Source organism: Lissotriton vulgaris, chromosome 4_1 (assembly GCF_964263255.1).
Source record: "Lissotriton vulgaris chromosome 4_1, aLisVul1.2, whole genome shotgun sequence".
Taxonomy (NCBI): Eukaryota; Metazoa; Chordata; class Amphibia; order Caudata; family Salamandridae; genus Lissotriton; species Lissotriton vulgaris.
The window spans coordinates 239,464,709-239,491,698 of record NC_141691.1 but is presented as its reverse complement, the minus strand read 5'-3'; the positions used below and the strand labels follow the sequence as shown (position 1 = coordinate 239,491,698).

General features: G+C 50.5%; 1 protein-coding gene across 2 annotated transcripts in view; it reads right to left on the bottom strand.

Annotated features, from left to right (window-relative positions):
* Window positions 1-26,990, bottom strand: part of RNF128 (ring finger protein 128) — a 657,937-nt gene that overhangs the window by 101,842 nt on the left and 529,105 nt on the right. For both annotated transcript variants that reach the window (XM_086918579.1, XM_086918580.1), the window contains exon 3: window positions 1,283-1,354. In XM_086918579.1, coding sequence (XP_086774705.1) covers window positions 1,283-1,354 — 72 coding nt within the window. The remainder of the gene's footprint in view (window positions 1-1,282; window positions 1,355-26,990) is intronic.

The window sequence follows — 26,990 nt, the reverse complement described above, 5'->3', positions numbered from 1 at the left end:
GCACCGTACCACCTTCCAGATTTCTTTTTATACCAGTCCTCTTTAGAAGCTTCCAGGAGAGTACTGTTGACAATCTCATCTTGACCTCTGAGGCAGCCCCTTAACGCATGTTTATGTCTAAGACAGGAGTGCCGCTGTCTTTATGGAGTTTGCCTCCCTCTACGATAGCTAAGTATTATATAACAACTTCAGGTAATCACCACCAACCCACAATTGGCTTCTCTAGTCAGTTTACCGTTCCACCCATAATTTATTGGGTCAGACTACACGCTGGGGAATCCCACGGGGCGTACAGTCTATGGAACCAAGTAGGTTGCCAGTTCGAGGAACAGAAGCCGCAAATTACGCGAGCATCGCCTTTGGAACACAAACGCCCATGAAGTGGATTCTTTCCGCTCTTTGAGTTTTTCTTCCAGAGTGGGGAGAAGACTACATTTTGAAAAGGGACACAAGTTTGTGTTTACTAATTAACACTGATCGAGGGCAGGACGCGCCTTAGCGTGTGCGTACCACCCAGGTCTTTTTCTCTTTTTCTATTTTGGTCCTGACGAAAATCCACAATCGCAAGAGGTTGAAACATGTAGACCTATGACCTTAATTTTAAATCACATAGCACACGTCGCTATTTTAATAACACTACACGTCTTGTACACCGAAGTCTACATAATTAGACATAGGTGTCACAGTTCTTTTATTAGGGTACCCAGTCGCTCAGGAATAAAATCTTGAAGTGAGTAGATCTGGCCCCTTCTTAAATCACTTTCACCCCTTTTTATCACTGCACATATAAAAGAAAAAATACCCGCTCCACTGTAGTCAGGTGTCGTAGCACACCCTGTTGGCACTCGGCCTTCGGGGTGGGACCCCAATGATGAAGCATGTCACCAACTAGGTTGGTGAGTGAGGGGTCTTCAAAAAGGACATGCTATGTCCTACGTAAAGGTTGGGCACAATTGCTTGATTAAGCCTTAAGCTTTTGGCACAGAGACTTTCTCTGTTTTGCCTATAGGGGGTACTCCTCCATTTGTTTTGCTATATATCTCCTTTAGGGGACTAGGAGTTCCTACCACACATTGTAGTGAAATACCCTTACTCTCTTTTTGTTTTACTTCAGACTACACGCTACCATAACCTTAAAAGTTTTAGCCGACAGCGATTTTCTTTAATGAGGAAAAATGAAAAACTTTTTCTCTTCTATATTATTCCTATACAGATTATTTCATAGCTACCTTTAACAGTAACAAGTGCACAATGTTAATACATATGCATTATTATATTTTACCACGTCTCCTTGCTTTAATGTGCGTAGCTGAAGCTGTCCAATAGCCTTCTTTGCATCGGCCTTCAGTTTTTTCTGAAACAAAAAAAAAACATCAGATACAGATTAGTCATGCACAACATTTTAAAACACATACCAGAGCACAGGAACATCTGCTTACAGATTACGGTTCACACGCGTTTCTAAACATCAGTGGTGCCTAGCATTGATCCACGAGGGCTGGACCCATGGCACATTACTGGATACCCATTGATTATGCAAATTAGTTCAATTTCGAATCATTGAATGTAAACAGATCCCATGTGAATATCCTCGGTTGGCCTAACAGCTAGGGCGGTCAAACATCCTGTGATTCTGGGCAAATCCCTTAACCTCCCCGTGCATAACAAAAATGAAAGTGGCCTCATGTAATGCAACTGGTGGTAAGTAAAGCGATCGGATACCCGATACTGGTCAAGTTTGCTCTATATAAAACTCCGTAAAAAAAACTATATATATATATCTATATATAATATATATATCCGGCGTGGTGCATCCATTGGGGCGTGGGGGCATAGCCCCCCCGCCCGCAGCTCCGTCTGCGTATTTGAACTTAAGTAAACTGAATCAGTTTACTTAAGTTCAAAGACGCAGACGGAGAACTGACAATCATGTCAGTCAGCATGACGTCGGACCGCCCACCCCTTCAGAGTCTGGCGTCATGTTGACTGACATGATTGTCACTGGGGCAGCAGGAAGCAACACAAGTGCGCATGAGTGGGGACGGAGGGCGAATTTTTAGCCCGTGCCCAGTCATGCGAACTTGTGTTTGCACTTGTTTGCGCATGCCAATTAGGAGCCCCTGGGTCTCCTAATGGGCGTGCGAAGATTAACCGTGCCCTGCAGCGCCAGGATTGGCGGAGAGTGGCTGCCAGTCCACTCCAGGGCCGTTCGCGAAGGCGCCAAGCCAGGGGAGCAGAGGTGGCACGGACCGGCTATAAGGTAAGTTTAAGTTTTCCTTTTCAAATTTAATTCCCTGGCACCCACCCCCGCGAGCCGCAACTGAGGTGTTCGTGAACTCGGTACAGTGATTGCCAGATTTCGCAATGCACAGCATATAGCGTTCCAACTATTCATTCTTTACATGACAGTTCCACATTGCTATGTTCTATGGTAATGTTTTTCAAGAAGCCTAAGGCAATATGTTAATTATTCGATAAATAGGAGTTTTGATTGCGTCACGGTGCTGAGCAAGAGTTCCTAAATGGGTACACAGTACAGTGGCCTTGGAGATAATTTCACCAAACTCTAAAGGTGCGAATGGCAACGCTTTTTAAAATAGATGGGGAATAATGTTACTCCAAATATTCATAATAAAGATATTGCAATTCATTAGGTAGTTCCACAAACAGATAAAGGTGTGTGGCTGAAGGCTTGCAATATCGTTATAATATGCCCAGTTGGCAGTGTGCTACAGGACGTTATCAGTAGGTACCAGCCTTCCTTTCAAGTGCTAGCATGTTGGAGGTGGTGGCTTGGCTGACGTGCTCGTACTCAGAGTCTACACCTTTGAACTAGATGGAGTGCCACCATGTACAGCCTCTCCTCTCATTCATAGGCCAGTTGGGCTGGTTAGACCGGTTACCTTTTACTAAGAGCAAGGTAACAATAAGCACTGACAAAGCCAATAGGTTACGCCTATTCAAAATCTATAGGGTTTGACAATGTTCATATTCAGAATTTTCATTTAGGTTGGTGGGCGGCATTCAGGAGAGAGTCGGTTTTACAGACAATAAATCACAACGGGAATATAGCTGATGTCTCAGCGGGAGGCTCAACATCCTGGAATTCTGGGCAAATCACTTAATCTCTCTGTGCCTGTGAAAGTGCCCATTTGTAATGCAACTGATCATTAAATAAAGATAAGGATATGAAGACGATAAACAGAATGAAAGGGAGGAGACTGAAAAGAAATGGGTCATGAGACATAAAAGCACACAGGTTAAGTGCCCAACAGTGGACAAGTGATCAAACAGATTGTAGGGGGGGAAGCAGAGGTGTGGAGGGCCAGATGAATCAGAGACCGAAGTGGGCAGACAACCAGAGGGTGAAGGTAGAAGGGCCAATGTGGTAAAGGAATGGAACTCTGATATCAGAAAGTTACAGCTAACTCACCACCCTCCTTTCCACGTCACTAGCAGAGAATATATGTATTGCAAATACACTGCCTACGGTCGTGGAGCCTTTGAGGACAGTAGTCGCCCTACACTTCTCCCTAAGTGGAGAAGTGTGGCTCACTGGTTAGAGGAGGCAGACCTGGAAGCAGAGGTCAGCCCGGGACCAGGGTTCAATTCACGGCTCGGCGGGGTCTTGAGTCCTAAAATGTCCATGGACTCGACAATTCTCACTCCGGTGCCTACTCGATTCATGGGTTCACACTCTGCGACTCTGGGCAATAGCTTGCTTAATCTCCACAACGGCCCCTCGCGGCGGGATGCCTGGCTTTCACCTTGCGGTTACCCTGCTGGGGTTATCTCACAGGGGAATACCAGGACGGGTTCCCTAAGAAAGCGCTTAGAAACCGCTCGGTGATTTGCGCTATATAAATTCCTGTACATTTACGCTCCTTCGCCGCAGTGCAGTACAACAATGGTATGCCTCACCACTTTCAAATGTCACCAGTCACCACTGATATATATACTTGCCTTTACATACCTCTTTTAGAGGTCTGGGCTCTTTGTGATCATGTCATGAAACCAGTGTGAAGCACGTCTTTGTTCATGACACAGTGGATCCTCAATGGTTTAAATGAGGATGCTTATAAGTGTCATGGATTACTGTGCGTTTCTATTAGGTTTCCATGTAGAAGGAGGCATTTAATAACTCCATGATCATAAAAGTCAATAAAAAGATTTCGATAAAAATATCCCTAAAATGATGAGGACAAATCAGTTTTGCCTTTAACAAATAGATATATTTCGATCAGATTTGTGAAGTAAAAAAAAAAAAGAAAAAAACTAAATATGGGGAGTTAAAAAACGAACATCACAAGTCAAGTGCTTTGCGTATGCGTATGTCAGACTAAGCATCAGGTCAGGCACAGCGCACTTAAAACCACAATGAATACCTATATCTTTTATCAGATTCACATGCCCAAAAGGCTTAATACACAGCAATAACGCTGGCGTAGCTTTACATAATCGTGCCTTCCTTGTGTAATTCCTGAAAACATGACTGTAGTTCAGGGGTGAGCAAAACCCCATTGCGGCCTGGTAAATCTGCACACAGATGAAAATACAGCGCTAGTTTTACAGGAGGTCCATACACTGAAAGCAAACTAAAGTGGTGCTCGGTGGAACAAAAGTGTATATGGGAGCTAATGTGCAACTTTGGCAATCACAACAATTAAAATGCAGCAAACAGCAATACTGGATGGACACTAGCTGCTACCAACAAAATGGAAGGGCGATGGTGCGGTGTAATATCACAAGGCTTGATGCCCTTACCATGTGCCGTCCTGCTACTAGTTTCATCGTTCTAGCAGACCCTACATACCTTCCTACTCAGCTGACCCGACCCCTGAAACAAGTCCCCTGCTAGGTGCTCAGGGTTATGTTTGTGTCGCTTCACAGCTGAATTCAACATCCTACTGTAGGACTTCAAACTTTATACTGTGGTGCGCCCATCCCTGTTAAAATAATTTCACCGGGCCCACCCAGGATAATAAACACAATTATTTAATAAAATGATAAATATTACTGGGTTTCAGAGCACACATTTTAGCAAATATAGACAAAGCTGATTTGGAGCACTGATTTTGAAGCTGGCACACTAGATACATGAAGGGTAGAAGACAAGTCAAACATTTCAAGTGAGATCCCTCCCTCCTGGTTAAGGATTAGCCTAGAAATCAGCGAGGGTACGGCTCGACTACATTACACAGCGTCTTCTGGATGGATGGGTGAGCCAGGCACACTTCTCAGGGTGCATCATTTTGCTTTCAGATGAGGTGATTGGACAAGGGATTGACCGTCTGAGAAGGTGGACTCACCTTTTTGGTTTTATTACTGCAACGAGGAATGATGGATTCAGAGTAATGGAATTACCCAATATAATGCCATCATTTTCTCTCCTCTTGGCCACTTCCTCATTGTTTTGCATGCTTAGGGCTGTGCCCTTCAACTTTCTTCCAAATGCTATGCATTTTTATGTTTTTTTCATGGTTGCCACATTTGATTTTTAGGGCTCGCCTGCTGTGCGCATGCGCACAGCTGGAAGCTCTATAGGGGCTTATCCAGTGTTTAACCACCACTGGCGATTCCACTGGCGATTCCTTTGAGTGCATGTGCTTTTTAGGTCATTGCGCAAGCGCAAGCCCTAAAAAGCGCGTGCACAATGCCACCAGCCATCTGCCTGCCTGCCTCGCATTACCACATCAAAGGCAGCCGTCCCAGGTCATTTGTCACCTCCTAATTATTCACTGCCTGCCGGACGTATTTTCAGTTTCGTCTCCTAATCTTCCCGCCCCTTGCTGCAACAACTGTTTATGCTCTGCTTGAAAAGAAACATGGAATGCATGCGGTATCCTTTTCTGTAAAGATAAATGCCGCTCTGTCAGTAAAACCATTTTTTGAGTGAATCAGTGTGCCGTCTTTTGGGAACACATCTCCCCCAAAAATGTGCCTCAATAACTTAGGACCACGAATTCCATGCTTCTTAAGAGGGCTTTCGGAGTTTTGGTTTAAGTACTGAGTGCACTGTGTAGTAGCTAGCTAAGGCGCAGTTATGTTGCCATGTGCGGTTGCCGTGCCCAGACAACATTCATATATATTTTCTTTCCTTTCTGCACACATTGTTGCGATTTATTTTGCCCTGCTACTTATTTTCTAAGCAGACCTTTAAAATTTGTCATTCCTTAAAATATAGTGTAGCTTCGGTATTAATTAAACACCGACAGGTTTAACAAAACCTTCTCCCAATGCAGATGTTAACAAACAAACCTCTCTCATTTACGGTTCGTACTCTTCTTTTCTGTGATTTAGTTTTCCTTCCAGAATAACGTAATACATATTTTTCTGCATGTATCTGTTGGAACAGTAGCAAGCACTTGTCATAATTTATCCAGCATCGTTAAAGGATAGATTTTTTTTGTTTTGAGAGTTGTAATTTCCGTTAAGGCTCCCACCACACAGCTTCACCTACACAGCTCCACCGAGGCACCCACCACACAGCTCCACTGATGCACCCACCGACACAGCTCCACCGATGCACCCACCACCCAACTCCACCTACACAGCTCCACCGATGCACCCATCACACAGCTCCACCGATGCACCCACCACACAGCTCCACCGATGCACCCACCACACAGCTCCACCGATGCACCCACCACACAGCTCCACCGATGCACCCACCACACAGCTCCACCGATGCAACCACCACACAGCTCCACCGATGCAACCACCACACAGCTCCACCGATGCAACCACCACACAGCTCCACCGATGCAACCACCACACAGCTCCACAGATGCACCCACCACACAGCTCCACCGATGCAACCACCACACAGCTCCACCGATGCAACCACCACACAGCTCCACCGATGCAACCACCACACAGCTCCACCGATGCAACCACCACACAGCTCTACCGAGGCACCCACCACACAGCTCCACCGAGGCACCCACCACACAGCTCCACCGAGGCACCCATCACACACACCCACCACACAGCTCCACCGAGGCACCCATCACACAGCTCCACCGAGGCACCCATCACACAGCTCCACCGAGGCACCCATCACACAGCTCCACCGAGGCACCCACCACACAGCTCCACCGAGGCACCCACCACACAGCTCCACCGAGGCACCCACCACACAGCTCCACCGAGGCACCCACCACACAGCTCCACCGAGGCACCCACCACACAGCTCCACCGAGGCACCCACCACACAGCTCCACCGAGGCACCCACCACACAGCTCCACCGAGGCACCCACCACACAGCTCCACCGAGGCACCCACCACACAGCTCCACCGATGCACCCACCACACAGCTCCACCGATGCACCCATCACACAGCTCCACCGATGCACCCATCACACAGCTCCACCGATGCACCCACCACACAGCTCCGATGCACCCACCACACAGCTCCGATGCACCCACCACACAGCTCCACCGATGCACCCACCACACAGCTCCACCGATGCTCCCACCACACAGCTCCACCGATGCTCCCACCACACAGCTCTACCGATGCTCCCACCACACACCTCCACCGATGCACCCACCACACATGCCCCACTACACATGCCCCAACCACACAGCTCCACAGATGCCCCCACCACACAGCTCCACCGATGCACCCACCACACAGCTCCACCGATGCACCCACCACACAGCTCCACCGATGCACCCACCACACAGCTCCACCGATGCACCCACCACACAGCTCCACCGATGCACACAGCTCCACCGATGCATCCACCATACAGCTCCACCGATGCATCCACCACACAGCTCCACCGATGCACCCACCACACAGCTCCACCTATACAGCTCCACCGATGCACCCACCACACAGCTCCACTGATGCACCCACCACACAGCTCCACTGATGCACCCACCACACAGCTCCACCGACACAGCTCCACCGATGCACCCACCACACAGCTCCACCGATGCACCCACCACACAGCTCCACCGATGCACCCACCACACAGCTCCACCTACACAGCTGCAGCGATGCACCCATCACACAGCTCCAGTGATGCAGCCACCACACAGCTCCACCGACACAGCTCCACCGATGCACCCACCATACAGCTCCACCGTTGCACCCACCATACAGCTCCGCCGTTGCACCCACCACACAGCTCCGCCGAGGCACCCACCACACAGCTCCGCCGAGGCACCCACCACACAGCTCCGCCGAGGCACCCACCACACAGCTCCGCCGAGGCACCCACCACACAGCTCCGCCGAGGCACCCACCACACAGCTCCGCCGAGGCACCCACCACACAGCTCCGCCGAGGCACCCACCACACAGCTCCGCCGAGGCACCCACCACACAGCTCCCCCGAGGCACCCACCACACAGCTTCGCCGAGGCACCCACCACACAGCTCCGCCGATGCACCCACCACACAGCTCCGCCGATGCACCCACCACAGCTCCACCGATGCACCCACCACACAGCTCCACCGATGCACCCATCACACAGCTCCACCGAGGCACCCACCACACAGCTCCACCGAGGCACCCACCACACAGCTCCACAGATGCACCCACCACACAGCTCCACCGATGCACCCACCACACAGCTCCACCGAGGCACCCACCACACAGCTCCACCGATGCACCCACCTCCTCAGATGCACCCACCACCCAGCTCCACAGATGCACCCACCACCCAGCTCCACAGATGCACCCACCACCCAGCTCCATCGATGCTCCAACTAAGCTCCACCAATGCATCCACTAAGCTTCACCGATGCACCCACCACACAGCTCCACCGATGCACCCACCACACAGCTCCACCGATGCACCCACCACACAGCTCCACCGATGCACCCACCACACAGCTCCACCGATGCACCCACCACACAGCTCCACCGATGCATCCACCACACAGCTCCACCGATGCACCCACCACACAGCTCCACCGATGCACCCACCACACAGCTCCACCGATGCACCCACCACACAGCTCCACCGATGCACCCACCACACAGCTCCACCGATGCACCCACCACACAGCTCCACCGATGCACCCACCACACAGCTCCACCGATGCACCCACCACACAGCTCCACCGATGCACCCACCACACAGGTCCACCGATGCACCCACCACACAGGTCCACCGATGCACCCACCACACAGGTCCACCGATGCACCCACCACACAGCTCCACCGATGCATCCACCACACAGCTCCACTGATGCATCCACCACACAGCTCCACCGATGCACCCAACTCCACAGATGCAGCCACCACACAGCTCCACCGATGCACCCACCACACAGCTCCACCGATGCATCCACCATACAGCTCCACCGATGCATCCACCACCCAACTCCACCGATGCACCCACCACCCAACTCCACCGATGCACCCACCACACAGCTCCACCTACACAGCTCCACCGATGCACCCACCACACAGCTCCACTGATGCACCCACCACACAGCTCCACTGATGCACCCACCACACAGCTCCACCGACACAGCTCCACCGATGCACCCACCACCCAACTCCACCGATGCACCCACCACACAGCTCCACCGATGCACCCACCACACAGCTCCACCGACACAGCTCCACCGATGCACCCACCACACAGCTCCACCGATGCACCCACCACACAGCTCCACCGATGCACCCACCACACAGCTCCACCTACACAGCTGCAGCGATGCACCCATCACACAGCTCCAGCGATGCAGCCACCACACAGCTCCACCGACACAGCTCCACCGATGCACCCACCACACAGCTCCACCGACACAGCTCCACCGATGCACCCACCACACAGCTCCACCGATGCACCCACCACACAGCTCCACCGATGCACCCACCACACAGCTCCACCTACACAGCTGCAGCGATGCACCCATCACACAGCTCCAGCGATGCAGCCACCACACAGCTCCACCGACACAGCTCCACCGATGCACCCACCACACATGCCCCCACCACACATGCCCCCACCACACAGCTCCACAGATGCCCCACCACACAGCTCCACCGATGCACCCACCACACAGCTCCACCAATGCACCCACCACACAGCTCAGCCGTGGCACCCACCACACAGCTCCGCTGTGGCACCCACCACACAGCTCCGCCGTGGCACCCACCACACAGCTCCGCCGATGCTCCAACTAAGCTCCACCAATGCACCCACCAAACAGGTACACCGATGCACACACCACTCAGCGCAACCACAGCATCACTGGTTCAAATATGTCCTTTCAATTTTTCAAGCTTTCACGCTTTATTACAAATCACAAAAAGATGTTAATATTTCACTTCTGTTGTTGGATTTTCGTCACAATAAAAAACACTGAACATAATCTTCACAAATGTTATTTACAAACGTTTAAGCTATTGCCATTACAAATTAAATAAATAATTAAGTATTATTATTTAAAAAAATTAAAAGCCATTGTTATTTGTAATATCAATACATCTAAGTCACGTAAATACAAAACATGTTGCATTGCAAATGCTATAGGTGTCACATTTGCGAAAGTTATAACTATTGGCTTTGTAAATGATAAAGCTATTAATTTAGCTATTTAAAAAAAAAACACAAATAAAAATAATTCATTTATAACACCAATAGCTCAAACTTTCCTAATGCGAGCCCTATTGCATTTCCAATGCTTGTTTTCTTTGACATCTGATGCTGGTTTACATTTTCACTCGTGACCGAGTGCCTAGAGGGAAGAGCACTAAGTGAAAAGGAAGACCTTAATCCAGAGCACCCCATGTATTGCCCGCGCAAACCCGATGAGCTGACAGCAGTGGTCTGCGTGCCTTTGAGGGAACCCGTTTACTTACATGGCAAAAGAAGATTATACCATGGCAGACTGTGGCCCTTCTGTGCTCTCCAAGAGGCACAGCTGCCTGCCCCTCTGTACCCACCACTCCTGGTCCCTGGTGCCCTCTTTCCTCACTTCACACAGATAAGAGTGTGGCACTGATGCGCTCGCTCTACACGGACTCCTTACTCCAGCTTCACCAGATATATACGAATTCGACAAACTGGGTAAGAAACGATGTCGCACATTTAAACAAGGAAGGCAGATTTCAACCTGAAAATACTTTCCTCCGAACACAAAAAGGTTTAAAGGGCAACAACCGAGAATCCACCACCTTCTGGTGATAGACCAATCAAAAACGAACACCAGCGCTGCTCAAACCACGGAACCACAAGATAACCTTTTAATCTTCTTCAAACAGAGCTGGCACCGCGGCGCTATCACCGCCTCCCACGGTTATCTGGGACGATTAGATTTACGTTTGAAAGGGAAAAATCAATGGCCTCTCAAGCACTTCAAGAAAGCAATCCAGGCTGCGGCTGTCGACAGAGGTGATCAAATAAGCACTGGCTCTCCAAGGGGTGCTTGAACGGGTAACAGCAGCAGCGCCACGAATGATGTGTAAAGTTACCACTGAAGTAAGCAAGGCAGCAAAGGCCTGAGCCTGCCACCAAGGCGCCATCACTGGCCCCGTTTAAAAAAATCATATTATACTTTGCTTAGGAACCTCTTAAGAATAAATGTGTGACCTGTACATCAAGCACCGATGTCAGTAGAGACCTCCGCTTGCAGGCTTAGTTCAGACACCTAGTACTGGGGCTCAAAATGGTAGCTGCTTGTTTTCCTCCAAGTAAAAATGTAGATGACCATAGAGATGTCACAGGTGACACTCTGGGATGTCACACCAGAAACCACAATGCTCCAGACCCCAATAGTGTTGAAACTCCATGCTTCTCCCCCATAACCATTTATCTTGGATATCATAACTAAATATACACGGACACTTAAAAAATAAGTTGAAACACTCCTACTGTGCGTGGTTCTTTTTACACTAACACCTTTTTACTGGGTTCCATTTCAGGTCCTTCCAAGTTAACACAAGAAAAGGACTAGAAGTGGGCAAGTTCTGATGGATGTCCAGATAAATTACAACCCTTCGTGAAAAAGCTTTAACCTCCTCTACAAAAACAACAAAACTGCTAGTGAACTATAAATACAGCAGGGTGCGGCGCAGGCAACTAAACCATAAGGATTTGGTTGGGCAAACAGACCAGGTGTTCGTCCTAAACCTTACAGTGTGCCAGACCACTTAATGGACTTAATATTCCACACTGAAAGACCGGAATACTGGGTCTCCACGATTAGATCGCGGATGCTTATCGCCAAAACAACCTCCACTCTCCACAGCTGCATACTAACCGCGATTCTCCCGTTCAGATCAGCGGGTAGAGGCTTCATAACCGTGACCATCTTCACCAATGGCACGGTCCTCATCCAAGCCAATAACGAGAACCTGGAAGCTTTCGACTCCATATTTCCCACACTTAGGGCAGCCCTCCCAACCCCCTCTAACCTCGCCCCAACGCCGCCTCTGACCACGACCACAACTAACAGAGAAGACCTTGATACGCCCTTCCGCGATCCTTATCCAGCCCGACAGGCCCCCCCCCCCACCCAGCCATACCTCACCCCTACACACAGCCACCCAACATCAGCAGGACACTCAATCCCCTCCCTCTATCCCTTCCTCCAACTACCTCACCTCCCCCAGCCTCAGTCTCCGACAGCCTCCTACGACAACCACCCCCACGCCAACAGTCGGCCTTCTGCCAACGAGCCGCATCCCCGCGAATCTCCCTACAATCCTCAATTCATCTATGCCCAAACCTCCTCCTGTCTTCCTCCCTACCTCCCCTTTGTCTAATCATCTTCCCGCCCCCCCCCGAACCCCCCCTTCGTCCCTCTCACTGACCCCTATCGCCCAACCCTCCCTCGCGAATCCTACCACACTTGGCCCCACCCCGGTTGCCCACATCCCCTCCCTTGAGTCCATAACAAAACGGCTCGCAGCCCTGGAAAATCAGGTCGACACTATCACCCTAGGTTTATCAGAAATCCTCTCTAACCTCGGTATAGCCTGTAACCCCCATAAACACTCTCCCCAGACCCCCCTGCACGCCAATACCATCATCTCCCAAGGGCCCTTAAAAGCCCTCAGTGCCCAGCCTCTCGATCCCCTCCCCAAGGTCCAGTGTTCCGATTCAAAAAAACCCGAAACAACAAGAGCCCCCTGCCTCAGACCCGTGTTCTCCATCTCTTCTCCCACTTCAGCGGGCTCAAAACACCTAACCTCCAGGCCGCTTAGATCAGAAGCTCCCATGTCAGACAGGGAAGCAGCCTTACTAGCCGCCACCTACGACTCCCCCATTGCTGATTCACCTAAATCCAAAATCCAAGTTATCACAGGTCACCGGAAAGTTCTACCCATCGTCAAACAACAGAGACTACCAGTCCTCACCGCTATACCCAGAGAGACTAAAGATAGAACCACCAGCAATCAGGAGAAATTCACCAACTGCCTCCTAATCAATTGCAGATCGGCCTCACTACATGCAACAGACTTAGCTGAAGCCATCCTCACTCATGACATTGACGTTGCGTTCCTCACGGAGACCTGGCTTAATAAGACATCCCCCCCCTGCCTAGATATGCTGGTTCCACCCGGTTTCTCCCTCATCTCCAAAGACAGGATCAAACAACAACGAGGAGGTGGGGTCGCTATCATCCACAAGGATAGCTGGAGCATCACAGAAACCTCCTCCTTCGAGTACAACTCGTTTGAATGTCTATCCACCGTCATCAAGACAAAAGACAACGACGCTCTACTGTGCCACCTACTCTATCACCCCCCGGGCAGAAATAATGAGTTTGGAGAACAACTATCAAACCTGATTGCTCAAGACGTACTTGGCGATTCCAAAATCCTAATTCTTGGTGATCTGAACCTCCGATGGAATGAGACCCACAATCCTCTAATCAGATCGCTATCTAGCCTCCTTGATGATAACAACCTCACCCAACACTGTACCGAGGAGACTCATTTCAAAGGAGCCACACTGGATGCCATCATTGCCCAAAAGAATTCTATCACGGTCAACCACATACTACCCGTTGATTGGTCAGATCACCACATGATCCTATTTCATATCAATCACCCCATCATCTCGCTTAAACCTACGCAAGACCCCCCCAAATGGTCAAGAAACCTCTCCCAAGTACCCCAAGATATCCTGGAAGATCAGCTAAGCTCACTTCTTCCAAATAACACACTGCACCTCTCGACCAATGATCTCATCGACCACTACAACGCGGGGTTAGTCTCCATACTCGACAATCTTGCTCCTCTAAAGCTCAAAAGAAGCCGAGCCACTCCATCCAGAACCTGGTTCACTGCGGACCTCAACACAGAAAGAAGAAACTTGAGAGCCAAAGAAAGAAAGTGGAGAAACAACCCCACCGCCATTCTCCGCCTCCAACTAAAATCTGCCCGCAGGAAGTACAACAACCATATCAAAAATAAAAAATCCAGCTTCTTCCGTGAGGCACTGGTCAAATCCAAAAACAGACCCAAAGAGCTCTACAACATAATCAGACAACAAACATCCAAACCCCGGCCCTCAACCCTGCAGGCATCCAAAGAACTCTGTGATAACTTCGCCAACTTCTTCAACGATAAGGTCTTAAAAATCGAACTGTCTCTAGACATCAACAACCCGCACCTCCAGAAGAGTAACCCGGCCTTCCCTTTGGCAATCCCAACCAACTCCTTTCCTTCCCCCTGGCTAAGCTTTCGCCCCGTCCAGGAAACTGAGATAATCTCGCTGATCTCGACCTCCAAACCATCAGCACACGTCTCAGATCCTTTTCCCCCCTCTCTAATCAAAAAAATGAAGCTTACCTTAGCACCCATCTGGGGAAGAATCATAAACAGCTCCTTACAAAGCGGAGTGGTCCCCCGATTGTCTAAAAATGGGGCAAGTCACTCCTCCGCTGAAAAAACCCGGTCTTGACTCAAGTGACTTGAACAATTTTAGACCGATATCCAACCTCCCTTTGCTTTCAAAAACACTTGAACGCTGCGTACTCCTGCAACTGACGCAACATCTGGACCACATCAACCTCCTGGACCCCCTCCAATCCGGCTTTAGACAAGGCTGTAGCACAGAAACCGCGATGCTGAACATCATAGACGACATTCATGGTTCTCTTGACGCTGACAAGTGCTGCCTCCTCATACTCCTTGATCTCTCTGCAGCGTTCGACACGGTGGACCACAAGCTCCTCATCATGACCCTGCAAGAAAGAGCCGGCCTCGGCGATGTAGTTCTCAAGTGGTTCTCCTCCTTCCTACATAACCGTACGCAAACAATAAAAATGAAGAACTTCACCTCCGAAACCCAGCAGGTCACCAAGGGTGTCCCGCAAGGATCAGTGCTCTCTCCTCAGCTCTTTAACATCTACATGGAACCGCTCGCCAAATTACTCAGGAACGCCAACATCCACTTCCACCTCTACGCGGATGACACGCAGATTTACCTGGAAACCTCTTCTCTTAAAGACATCCACAGACTTAACGATGTCCTAAATGAAGTTCAAGACTGGCTGACAAAGAATCACCTGAAACTCAACCCCGACAAGACAGAAACACTCCTCATCTCAAACAAAGAAGACAACCCCCAAATCACCGAGTGGCTAAAATCGATCGATGTCTCAAAGGCAACCTCACGCTAGCCGACTCCGTTAAATCCCTGGGCTTCACCCTAGACCCCAAACTAACCCTGACAAACCACATCAAGAACTCGGCGAAAAGCGCATTTCTCAACCTCAGACTTCTGAACAAAATCAAACCTTACATTCCCAACAAGGACCTCAAACCAGCCACGCAATCTCTAGTTCTATCAAGACTGGACTATGGGAACTCAATCCTAACAGGCATCCCCAAATCGCACCTGGCCCCTCTAAAAACAACACTTCATGCGGCAGCGAGAATGATCACAGGCTGCAAAAAATCTAACCACATCTCCCCGGCACTCAAAGAACTCGAATGGCTCCCTGTGGAAATGCGGAGCACCTTCAGAACGGCCTGCCTCACCCACAAGGCCCTCCACACCGGCAAACCGGAATATTTGGCAAACAAGCTCAAAAAAGCAGGCCAAGCCAGAAGCTTGAGAAGCTCCAACTCCCTGCTGCTCATCCTACCAAAAACCAGAAAGAAGCGAACTGCGGACTGCTCGTTCTCAGGAAATGCTCCCAAAATATGGAACGCCATCCCCCCGCACATCAGAACTATACCGTCCTATTCAGAATTCAAGAGCCAACTCAAATCCTTGTGCCTGATCCGTTCCCTTGGTTGCGGGTAACCTGGATCAGCAAGCGTCCCCTGAACCCATGCAGTAACATTGAATCCTGCTACCAAGAAGTCCTACTGTCCGAACTTTTCCGCATTCCAAATTGTCGCTCGCTGATCGCTTTATTGGATTTGTGTCCTGTTGTTCTCTTTTCATTCCCTCTATTGTAAAGCGCTCTGCTACCTTCGGGTCTTGTTAGCGCTATAGAAAACTTCTAAATAAATAAATAAAAAATAATAAATAATAATACTAAAAATGGACTCACGCTGGGAGTGGGGCCATGTTCCTTATAGTGAAGAGCCCTTCCTTCTACCCAGGTGAGGCAGCGGAACAGAACATTAAAGAGATATAAAGGAGCTCGAAATGAATCGAGACATTTGACCGCCATTTTACAATTAGTTTTTTATGGCCATATTAACTTTTCTTAAAAGACTAGTTATTAGTTAGTCTAAATTACCTTGAACTCAAATGTGCCGGTCACTTTTATTGTCCTCTTATGTGTGTAGACGTAACAAACCATTGATGATCAAGCTCAAATCTCACAAACCTTGAGCCCAAATATCCCCGGCTCCACTAAAAATTTTGAGAAGGGGGGGATTTGGTCTTAATTCTTATATAAAGTCTACTACAACGCAGGTGTATGCAATAGCTGAAAGGAATGGAAAGTCATAAGAAAAATTTCGGTAGTAGCCTGGGTCTGAATAGGTTATGAGTATTTGCAAAGCGCGCTAATCACACGTGAGGATATCCAGATGCTTAGCAGGTGGGCATGCAACTGTTGCCTGGAGGTTAGTCGAAAAGCCAGGTTTTCAGCTTCTTGAAAAACTCGAGAAGCCAAGAGGAGGTTCTGAACTGGTGAGGGCGGTCGTTCCATGGTTTGGGGGAGAGATAAGAGAAGGTGCAGCCTCCGGCTGTGGCTTTTCGGATGTGGGATATGCTTGCCAGTGAAAGTCCAGCTCAGTGGAGGTACCTGGGGTATGTGTTGAAGTGTATGCGGCTATTCCGGTATACAGGGTCACCCTACAAAAAACCCTGTACAAAGCCTATTTTAAGATCATCATCACTTTGAATTCATGTGGAGTGCCAATATTTGCTTAAACGCTTGCAATGCAGCAAATCAACTAAGGGACTAAGTTGATGTCACTGCCCTCCTATAAGGTGTCTGCATTGACTTGAAGTGCGATTATTAACACAATTTAGCTCCGAATTAAATAAGATAAATTTATGGCCAAGAAGGGAAACTTGGGTCTCTTAATAAATTAGTTGAGCTGAATGCTTAACTTAGCAGGAGGTGATGTGCATAGCATGTGCAAAACAGTTTAAAAGTTGCACAAAAACACAGACTATTTCAGCCAGAGCCGTGTGCTAATCGTCGAGTGTCTGCGCCTCCCCAAGTACTTCTAATTCTGTGCATCCTTTGAAAATATTTCCAAGCGTTCTCGGCTGCTGTTGGTAGTTTAGGCAAGGAGGGAGTTCAAAAATACAACGGTGTTGGTGCACATTCGTGAAATGCGGCTTGGAAAAATGGGTAGCTTCAACAGAGGATACATGCTACTGCCATAAAACCAGGGAAACACAACAGGATGATGGGCGGAGTGCTGAAACTTTTCAACCACTCACAGAGAACACAGATCTGGGTTTAATCCATCATTCTTTTGCTCACTAGGTCACCCCAGTTTGAACCCAGCCATATGCAAATCATTCTTGACCCTGCTACTCAAAAAAACAGTCCAGCCCACACTGCCAGTTCAGGTCCTCCCTGGACCGGAAACAAGCATCTTCGGACAGATTTCTAGGTTTCACCCCTCATCAGCCAAGCAAGCTTGAGTCCAGTGGTATAGTGAGCAAGGGACCCACTCCTGGGAATACCCTTGGCCACTTATGGTAAAAATAGCAAATACAACAGGATGAAAAGAGTGCTGAAACTTTTCAACCACTCACCCCCAGTCACAGATCTGCGTTTAATTCATTGTTCTTTTACTCACTATGCCATCCCAGTTTGGACAGAGCCATATGCAAATCAGTCTTGAACCTGCTCTTCCTGGGAACAGTCCAGTCCGAACTGCCATGCCAGGTCCTCCCTGGATCAGAAACAAACTGGTTTCGGGGTTTCACCCCTCATCAGCCAGGCTAGCTTGAATCCAGTGGCAAATTGAGCAAGGGACCAACGTACAGAGAAGGCAGAGCCTAAGGTAGCTACCAGCAAGAACTATAACAAGGCCATTGGCAATTTAGTAGCAGAAAAAAAAGCCTTTGTGCAAAAAGATATACTGCTCTGTGTAATCAGCTTGGAATAAAAAGTTCCAGTCTTTTCTTTACAGGTCAGATGATGCAGAGTTGGCAGTAACAAGCTTTAAATTGAGAAGAAACACGGAGGCATGGAGGCATACACTATGTGATTGTTGCTTATTTATGGAAATTTAAAACCGAAAGGGGAAGTAATGTAGTCAGAGCTCTATTTGCTAGATAAAGCAAATATGGATGCAAACAGAACCAGTTTGACAAGGATGAAAAACAAAAATGAACAAGCTGAAGATAAAATAGAGGCTTGAGTATAACAGGAACTCAACCAGAAGGTGTAAATCTGCTTCGTGAAGAGCGCTGGCTAGAGAGGCGGTAACAACAAATCTGATCTTCTACGGTTTTTTACCAGTGCAAATACTATTTATTGTCAAGTGCTGATAAACTGCTCAAGAAGCAAAATTACAAATACGACCTGGGATCAATGTATCATACATACGTGGAAATGTAATCACCAGGTAAACACCGAACACTCACGCCAACCTCGCACACAGCCTTATGACCACTCCCGCAGACGCAAATAGTTGTATAAATCCTAGTGTTGTTGTCATGGGCGTTTTTATAGCAAATGTTACATCATTATTTTGTGGTCCATTTATGTAATTTCATTGCCCAATGCTAGGTTTGCATTAGAAGCATACAAGCAACCCAAATCCTTGTCAACGAAAACAAGAATTCTAAAAGGTGCTCTAGTTAAACGCTGCAGCCACATTTTCTCACAACTGCCACAGCACCAAAAGCCATACAGATGACTGCAACACTCAATAGCACAAGGAACACAGCTTTCTCCAACTGAAGAATATGAATTACATACAAATGGCACCACGTTACCCTTAAATCCACCAACTGCACTTCAAAAATATAAATATCAGGCTACGAGCAATAGACAAGCCTATCAATTCTCCTGTGAAAACCAACAAACCACCTCTAGTGCTATGGAACACCTTACAAGTTATTAAATGAGGCTCTGGCATATTGTTATCAGAGTCCATAGGCGATGACTGATGGATTTTTAACAGAAAGCATACACCCAAGTGGCCATCTTGGCACAGAAAAAAGGGAAATGATGCAGCTGAAAGCCAAAGTAAAGAAATGCACAAAGAAGTACACACATTTTTTATGCTTTTCTAAAAAAGAGTACTTGTGTTTTGAACATTAGTCAAGCAACAGTTTGCTTCAGGATTTAGGTCCTATACAAGACCGTAAGCTTCTCCATATCAAGGGCATTTGATGCATGGAACACTGAGAAAAGGATGTGACATAACGGCCAGAGCTGCTGACTTTGGATCTGGGGAACCAGGTTTGAGTCTCGGCATCGGTTCAACATCCTGTAATTCTGGGCAAATTATAGCCAGATTACGAATTGGAGCGCAAAAATCATGGTGGAGGTGCGCTGGCGGTCGTGGACCGCCGCATCAGTGGTACAATCATCGTATAGAGAGTATGGCGGTTGGACCACAATAGGACTGCCACAACCGCAAGGGCTCTGCCGCACTGGCAAGCATATTAAGAGTTTCCTCACAGCCCCCTTTTTCATGGCGGTAAACCCGCCATGAAAAGGGGTTTCGGTGAGGAAACGTAGGAGGCCTTACAGGGCCCCCTCTTCCCTCAAGGCCAAAGGATGCATGGAGGACGGCACATGGTGTGCCCCTCTGTCTACATGCACCCCCTTTTCTGCACAACATGGACAGTACAGTCTATGCTGTGCAGGAACAGGATTTGGCACTCATTGGTGTGACTTTTTAATAGGCACCGTCGTGGGAACGCCAAAGGACCGACCACCGGAAGACCACGAGATAAGCCGTAATCTGGCAGGCATTGAGGTTTGGTGGTGTGTGAGCGGGGCAGTGGTGTGGTGGCCCGCTCCCACACTGCCAAATTCATAATCAGGCCCTTAGTTTCCCTGTGCCTACAAAAATTAATGTGACCTTGTGGAATGTAACTGGTGTCATGTAAAGCGCTCTGCTGAGTTTGCGCTATATAAAACGACAAAAAAAATGGAGGAAGAAAAACTGGCCAGAGCGAAAATCTCTGTAGGGATGATACTTTAAAAAACATTGTTGAAGGTAAGATTTTTTGGTGCTGTAAAAGAGGGACGGGCCTTTAACTCATTCTTTGGTCCACAGGAAGCAAATGAAGCGGTTTCCTGGTCTCAGGAATTCATGATAACCGCAAGGTTTATCATTTTTTGTAGATTGTTCAGTGTCGTTTCGTAGAATAGCATATACAATGTTGCAATAGTCTAATCAGGAATGCACATATATCAGGATACCAGCTGAGGATGAAAAGTAAAGTGTAGGATAAGGTCACCCTTCCTACAGTGTTGTAAGAGTGAAGATGGAAGCTGATGAGAAGACACGAATCTTTATCTAAATGAACTATCTGAAACACTTGAACAGCTCAAGAGCCCTACATGAAGGGGACCTCCCCCACCCCCCACGCTCCAGACCCAGTTCGGAGCACTCAGGCCAGTGACCTGCCAGCGCTGGTGGGGGACTCCCCAGCTCGGGCTCCCCGCAGCGCAGGGGCTGGGGGGGACTTTTGCTACACCACTGCTCTAGGGAGGAAAAAGGTGCACCTGTCTGCAGTGATGTGAAGAATTACAAATGTTATCTGGTGTGAATGTGAGCCACAGAAGCCAGTATTGGACGTTCACTGCCCCCATCGGACAGGGTATAATTATTTAAATAACTTATGCTGTTTATACCCCATGCCTGGATTGAAGGGCGGGGGCAAGCAAGACTGGCCCGGGCAAGCAAGATTGCCCCGAGCAAGGGCAAGCAATACGGTAAGCAAGACAAGTCTGGGCGGGGGCAAGCAAGACAGGTACCGTAGGGAGGGCGGGGGCTAGCAAGACTGGCCCAGGAGGGCAGGCGGGAGCAAGTAAGACGAGCCCGGGAGGGAGTGCGGGGCAAACAAGATGGGTCCGGGAGGATGAGCGGGGTCTAGTGAAACTGGCCCAGGAGGGAGGTAAGCAAGACAGGCCTGGGAGGGAGAGGGCTAGCAAGATGGGCCTGGGACGGGGGCTAGCAAGACAGGCCGGGGTGGAACGGTGGGGGCAAGCAAAAATGGACCCATTTACAAGCAACGTGGACCCGGGGAAGGAGGCCGGGGCAAGCACCACGGACCCGGAGAGGGAGGTGCAAGGACAAGCACCACACACCTGGGAAGGGAGGGAGGGCGGGGGCAAGCACCACAGACCCAGGGAGGGCAGGGGCAAGCACCACGGACCCAGGAAGGGAGGGCATGGGGCAAGCACCACAGACCGAGGGAGGGAGGGTGGGGGCAAGCACCACAGACCGAGGGAGGGAGGGCGGGGGCAAGCACCACAGACCGAGGGAGGGAGGGCGGGGGCAAGCACCACAGACCCAGGGAAGGAGGGCGGGGGCAAGCACCACAGACCCAGGGAAGGAGGGCGGGGGCAAGCACCACAGACCCAGGGAGGGAGGGCGGGGGCAAGCACCACAGACCCAGGGAGGGAGGGAGGGCGGGGGCAAGCACCACAGACCCAGGGAGGGAGGGTGGGGGCAAGCACCACAGACCCAGGGAGGGAGGGCGGGGGCAAGCACCACAGACCCAGGGAGGGAGGGCAGGGGCAAGCACCACAGACCCAGGGAGGGAGGGCGGGGGCAAGCACCACAGACCCAGGGAGGGAGGGCAGGGGCAAGCACCACAGACCCGGGGAGGGAGGGCGGAGGCAAGCACCACAGATCCGGTGGTGGGAGCGCGGAGGCAAGCACCACAGACCCATTGGCAAGCACCACAGACCCGGGGAGGGAGGGCGGGGGCAAGCACCACAGACCCGGGGAGGGAGGGCGGGGGAAAACACCACAGACCCGGGGAGGGAGGGCGGGGGCAAGCAACACGGACCCGGGGAGGGAGGGCGGGGGCAAGCAACACGGACCCGGGGAGGGAGGGCGGGGGCAAGCAACACGGACCAGGGGAGGGAGGGCGGGGGCAAGCAACACGGACCAGGGGAGGGAGGGCGGGGGCAGGCAACACGGACCAGGGGAGGGAGGGCGGGGGCAGGCAACACGGACCAGGGGAGGGAGGGCGGGGGCAGGCAACACGGACCAGGGGAGGGAGGGCGGGGGCAAGCAACACGGACCAGGGGAGGGAGGGCGGGGGCAAGCAACACGGACCAGGGGAGGGAGGGCGGGGGCAAGCAACACGGACCAGGGGAGGGAGGGCGGGTGCAAGCAACACGGACCAGGGGAGGGAGGGAGGGGGCAAGCAACACGGACCAGGGAACGGAGGGCGGGGGTAGCAACACGGACCAGTGAACGGAGGGCGGGACAAGCAACATGAACCAGGTGAGGGGGATGGCAAGCAACACGGGAGCGGGGAGGGAGGGCGGGGCAAGCAACACAGGAGCAGCGAGGGAGGGCGGGGCAAGCAACACAGGAGCAGGGAGGGAGGGTGGGGCAAGCAACACAGGAGCAGGGAGGGAGGGTGGGGCAAGCAACACAGGAGCAGGGAGGGAGGGTGGGACAAGCAACACAGGAGCAGGGAGGGAGGGTGGGGCAAGCAACACAGGAGCAGGGAGGGAGGGTGGGGCAAGCAACACAGGAGCAGGGAGGGAGGGTGGGGCAAGCAACACAGGAGCAGGGAGGGAGGGTGGGGCAAGCAACACAGGAGCAGGGAGGGAGGGTGGGGCAAGCAACACAGGAGCAGGGAGGGAGGGTGGGGCAAGCAACACAGGAGCAGGGAGGGAGGGTGGGGCAAGCAACACAGGAGCAGGGAGGGAGGGTGGGGCAAGCAACACAGGAGCAGGGAGGGAGGGTGGGGCAAGCAACACAGGAGCAGGGAGGGAGGGTGGGGCAAGCAACACAGGAGCAGGGAGGGAGGGTGGGGCAAGCAACACAGGAGCAGGGAGGGAGGGTGGGGCAAGCAACACAGGAGCAGGGAGGGAGGGTGGGGCAAGCAACACGGGAGCGGGAGGGCGGGGCAAGCAACACGGGAGCGGGCGGGCGGGCAAGCAACATGGGCGCGGGGAGGGAGGGCAGTGCAAGCAACACGGGAGGGAGGGCAGGTGCAATCAACACAAGAGCGGGGAAGGAGGGCAGGATCAAGCAACAAGAGAGCGGAAAGGAGGGCGGGGCAAGCAACATGGGGCGGGAGAGCGGAGACAAGCAACAAGGGAGGGGGGCATGCAACACTGGTGCGGGGAGGAAGGGGGGCAAGCAACACTGGTGGGGAGGGTTGGGGCAAGCAACGTGGGGAGGGAGGGCGGGGCAAGCAACGCGGGGAGGGAGAGCGGGGCAAGCAACACGGGGTGGGAGGGAGGGCGGGAAAGCAAAAGAGAGTGGGGAGGGCGGGACAAGCAATGCGGGGATCGCAGGATGAGGCAAGCAGCACAGGGGCGTGGAGGGTGGGACAGGGCAAGCAGCACAGGGCCGGGAAGGGTGTGACGGGGCAAGGAGTACAGGGGCAAGGAGGGGTGCAAGCAACACAGGCAAGGGGGGATGGAGGGGGCAAGCAACATGGGTGGGGAGGGGGCAAGCAACACGGGCGGGGAGGGCAGGAAGGGGTTAGCAAAATGGGTGGGTAGAGCAGGAGGGGGCAAGCAACACGGGCGTGGAGGTCACAAGCAACACAGTTGGGGCGGGTGGGCAGGGCAAGCAACATGGGATGGGAGGGAAGGATGGGCAGGCAACACAGGCTGGGACGTCAGGCAGGGGCAAGCAATATGGGCAGGGAGGGTTGGCTGGCGCAAGCAACAAGGGCGTGTAGGGCAGACAGGGGCAAGCAAACAGGGAGGGCAGGCAGGGGGAAGCAACCAGGGCCGGACTGGCCATAGCGGGCACCGGGCGTTTCCCCAGTGGGCCGTTAGGGTGGGGGCTGGTTTTGGGCTTGACCCCCTGTAACAAAATTGGCCAAAACCAGCACTTGCAAACTGCTCGGCTGCACCCCCCCTCACCCTAGGGGGGGTTGGCTGAGCAGTTTGCCAGGGCCGGTTTTTGTTCCCAGTCCGGCCCTGGAAACAACACACGTTGGGAGGGCGGACGGGGTAAGCAGCATGGGCAGGGAGTGCACACAAGATGGATAACGGAGGTCTGTGGCAAGCAAGATGGACAAGGGAGGGTGGGTGGTGGCAAGCAAGACTGACAAGGGTGAGTGGGTGTAAGATGGATGAGGGAGGGCCGGACAATTGGGAGCAAGCAACACAAACAAGGGAGCAAGAAAAATAAAGGGAATATAAAGGGAAGAGAAGTACACGAGGGAGACAGCTTAAAAAGACAAGGGGAGGAACAAACATGAAGAGGAAGGAAGTCTGCAGTAGATGACCAATAAGAAGCAAGACAGTGAGAAGAACTATGAAGTCTACCAATGGTAAGAAATTGGCAGCCTTTAAGACCAGCGTTAGAAAAGAAAAAGTCTCAAAGAGAGAGTGTATGAGTAGTCTAGCCAAAACCTACAAATGTTGTGGGTGGATTGCAGGAGCATTTAATCTCTGGGTGCACTGGATTCTTGAGATCTGCAGGTTAATAATGCCCCTTTTAAGTGGCATTTGCTATGCATTCAGATTTTGTTATATATGGTGAAACCTCAACCCCGACTTACACATTACCCAAGTACTAGGTCTTCTTTCCCTTTAGCTCACAGTGGGACGCCTTTGGTTCAGTTTGCAAAAGAAGAGGTGCTAATAATTGCGTACACTGCAGCATTGGATGAAATGTGGTTGAGTGGGGCACTAGAAAAAAAAGATGATGATTAATACAAAATAAAGTCAAGTTTCACAGTAAGCGTCCACAACTGTCTAGCAGTCACTAGGAGAGTCCTTTACAAAGCCTGGAGGAGGGCTTTCACTCCTTTCCTAAACTGAGCTATGCTCATATTTGGTAAAAAAAAAAGTTAAAGTGAAAAAATGTAGGAAGCGCTGCAGGAGATCCAGGTGTGAAAACCTAGCCATGAATGACCCACTAATGTTTCATAGCGCAAAACATTTATTTAAGTACAATATCTTGGGAGTCTCATTGGCTCTCCAGATCGGACCTTTTATCAATCAGAATTAGGAAGTACGAAGGATCACTTTGGTTTCCTCATGAGGCATCCACCATTTCCTTCACTAGCGATACTGATTGGCTGCTGCTTGTAATGTGGCCTTTCAGGGCTCCCTTAAAGGCGTAGGGCTGGAACTCTCTTGCACACTGCTTTAATAAGTCAAGATCCAGTATTAGACCGACTTGAGCAGGTTAAACTAGCAACTCCTGCAAAATGTGGGTGTCATTCGACGACCCATGGAACACAAAAGAATTTGAAAGCCTGACAAACCAGTTTTATTCGTGTTTAGTCAACGCCTGTTTTGGCAACGGCAAGAGGAAAAAGAAACATATACTGAGTCTTGCTTACCTGTATTAATTAATGTGTAAAGAACGAAGAAAACACGTCTGGCATCTGTCTTCACCCACTCTTACATATAGTAATACATATAGTAATGCGGGGGAAAGTTGGACATTAAATGAAGAACTTTTGTATCCAAACTTAATACTTGCACATCTTTTTGATGGATTACCACGCTAAACATCCAGGAAATAATTGTTTGTATAAACTTTATGGCTTATAATTGCGAGCTAGGGAATTTTAAGGGCCTAAAGGACGATTTACCTGGGAGTTTGAAGAACTCTCCATCCGTTTCTCCGCGCTGCCATAGGTCTCACTGTGAGCAAAAGTAAGAGGTCTCAACATGTTGGAAAGAAGAAAACAGACTCCGATAGGGCACATCCTATGCTTGGAAAGCAGACTTGGGCAGGACTTCACCTCATCCTTAAGATGTGGACAGGACCAGGGGGTCTCCAATGACTATATGCTGCAGAACAGCTTGGTGTGTCTATTGCTTGGGATTACTTTTGTAACTTCGGTGCAAATGTTCTCCTCCCCAAGTACTTGGGGTGTAGTGGTCTGATATGCTTATAGGGAAATGAACCTGCATATTTCAGTTTGGGAACTGCACTGACGACGGAGGAGTGGAGGCGCTAACTCTGGGACTGATTTCCACCCAAACACACACATATAAAAGTCATATCAGTTGTGGTTGCTCATCTGAGCCGTAGTGCCTTTAAAAGTATTTGCTCTTTATTTGCAGCCAAAAAGCCCCACTTGCTGAGCACCAGTGGCAGCAGGAGCGTCTCCCCCATTAGAGCAGAGTAGCTTCGTCCCACTTACTAAAATGCCCCCAGAAAAGACCAAGACATATAAAATAAAATGGTAAAAAAGTTATATATTACCATTTTATTTTTCATCAACCCATCACGAACAAAGTGTCAGGATAGGGAGGGGCCATTGCTGCAGCAGGGAGGAGTAGTGGGCTGGCTGTGCACTTAAGTTTAAAGTGCGCAGGTCTCTGGCAGCGAGTTGTGGAGAAGGTGTTGAGGCGGGCCGCATTTCATAGGGAGCTACCGGTGTGGATATTGGCACCGGTGACGTTGTTGGAGGACCACATGTCGTTCCGGGAATGGCGTGAGGGC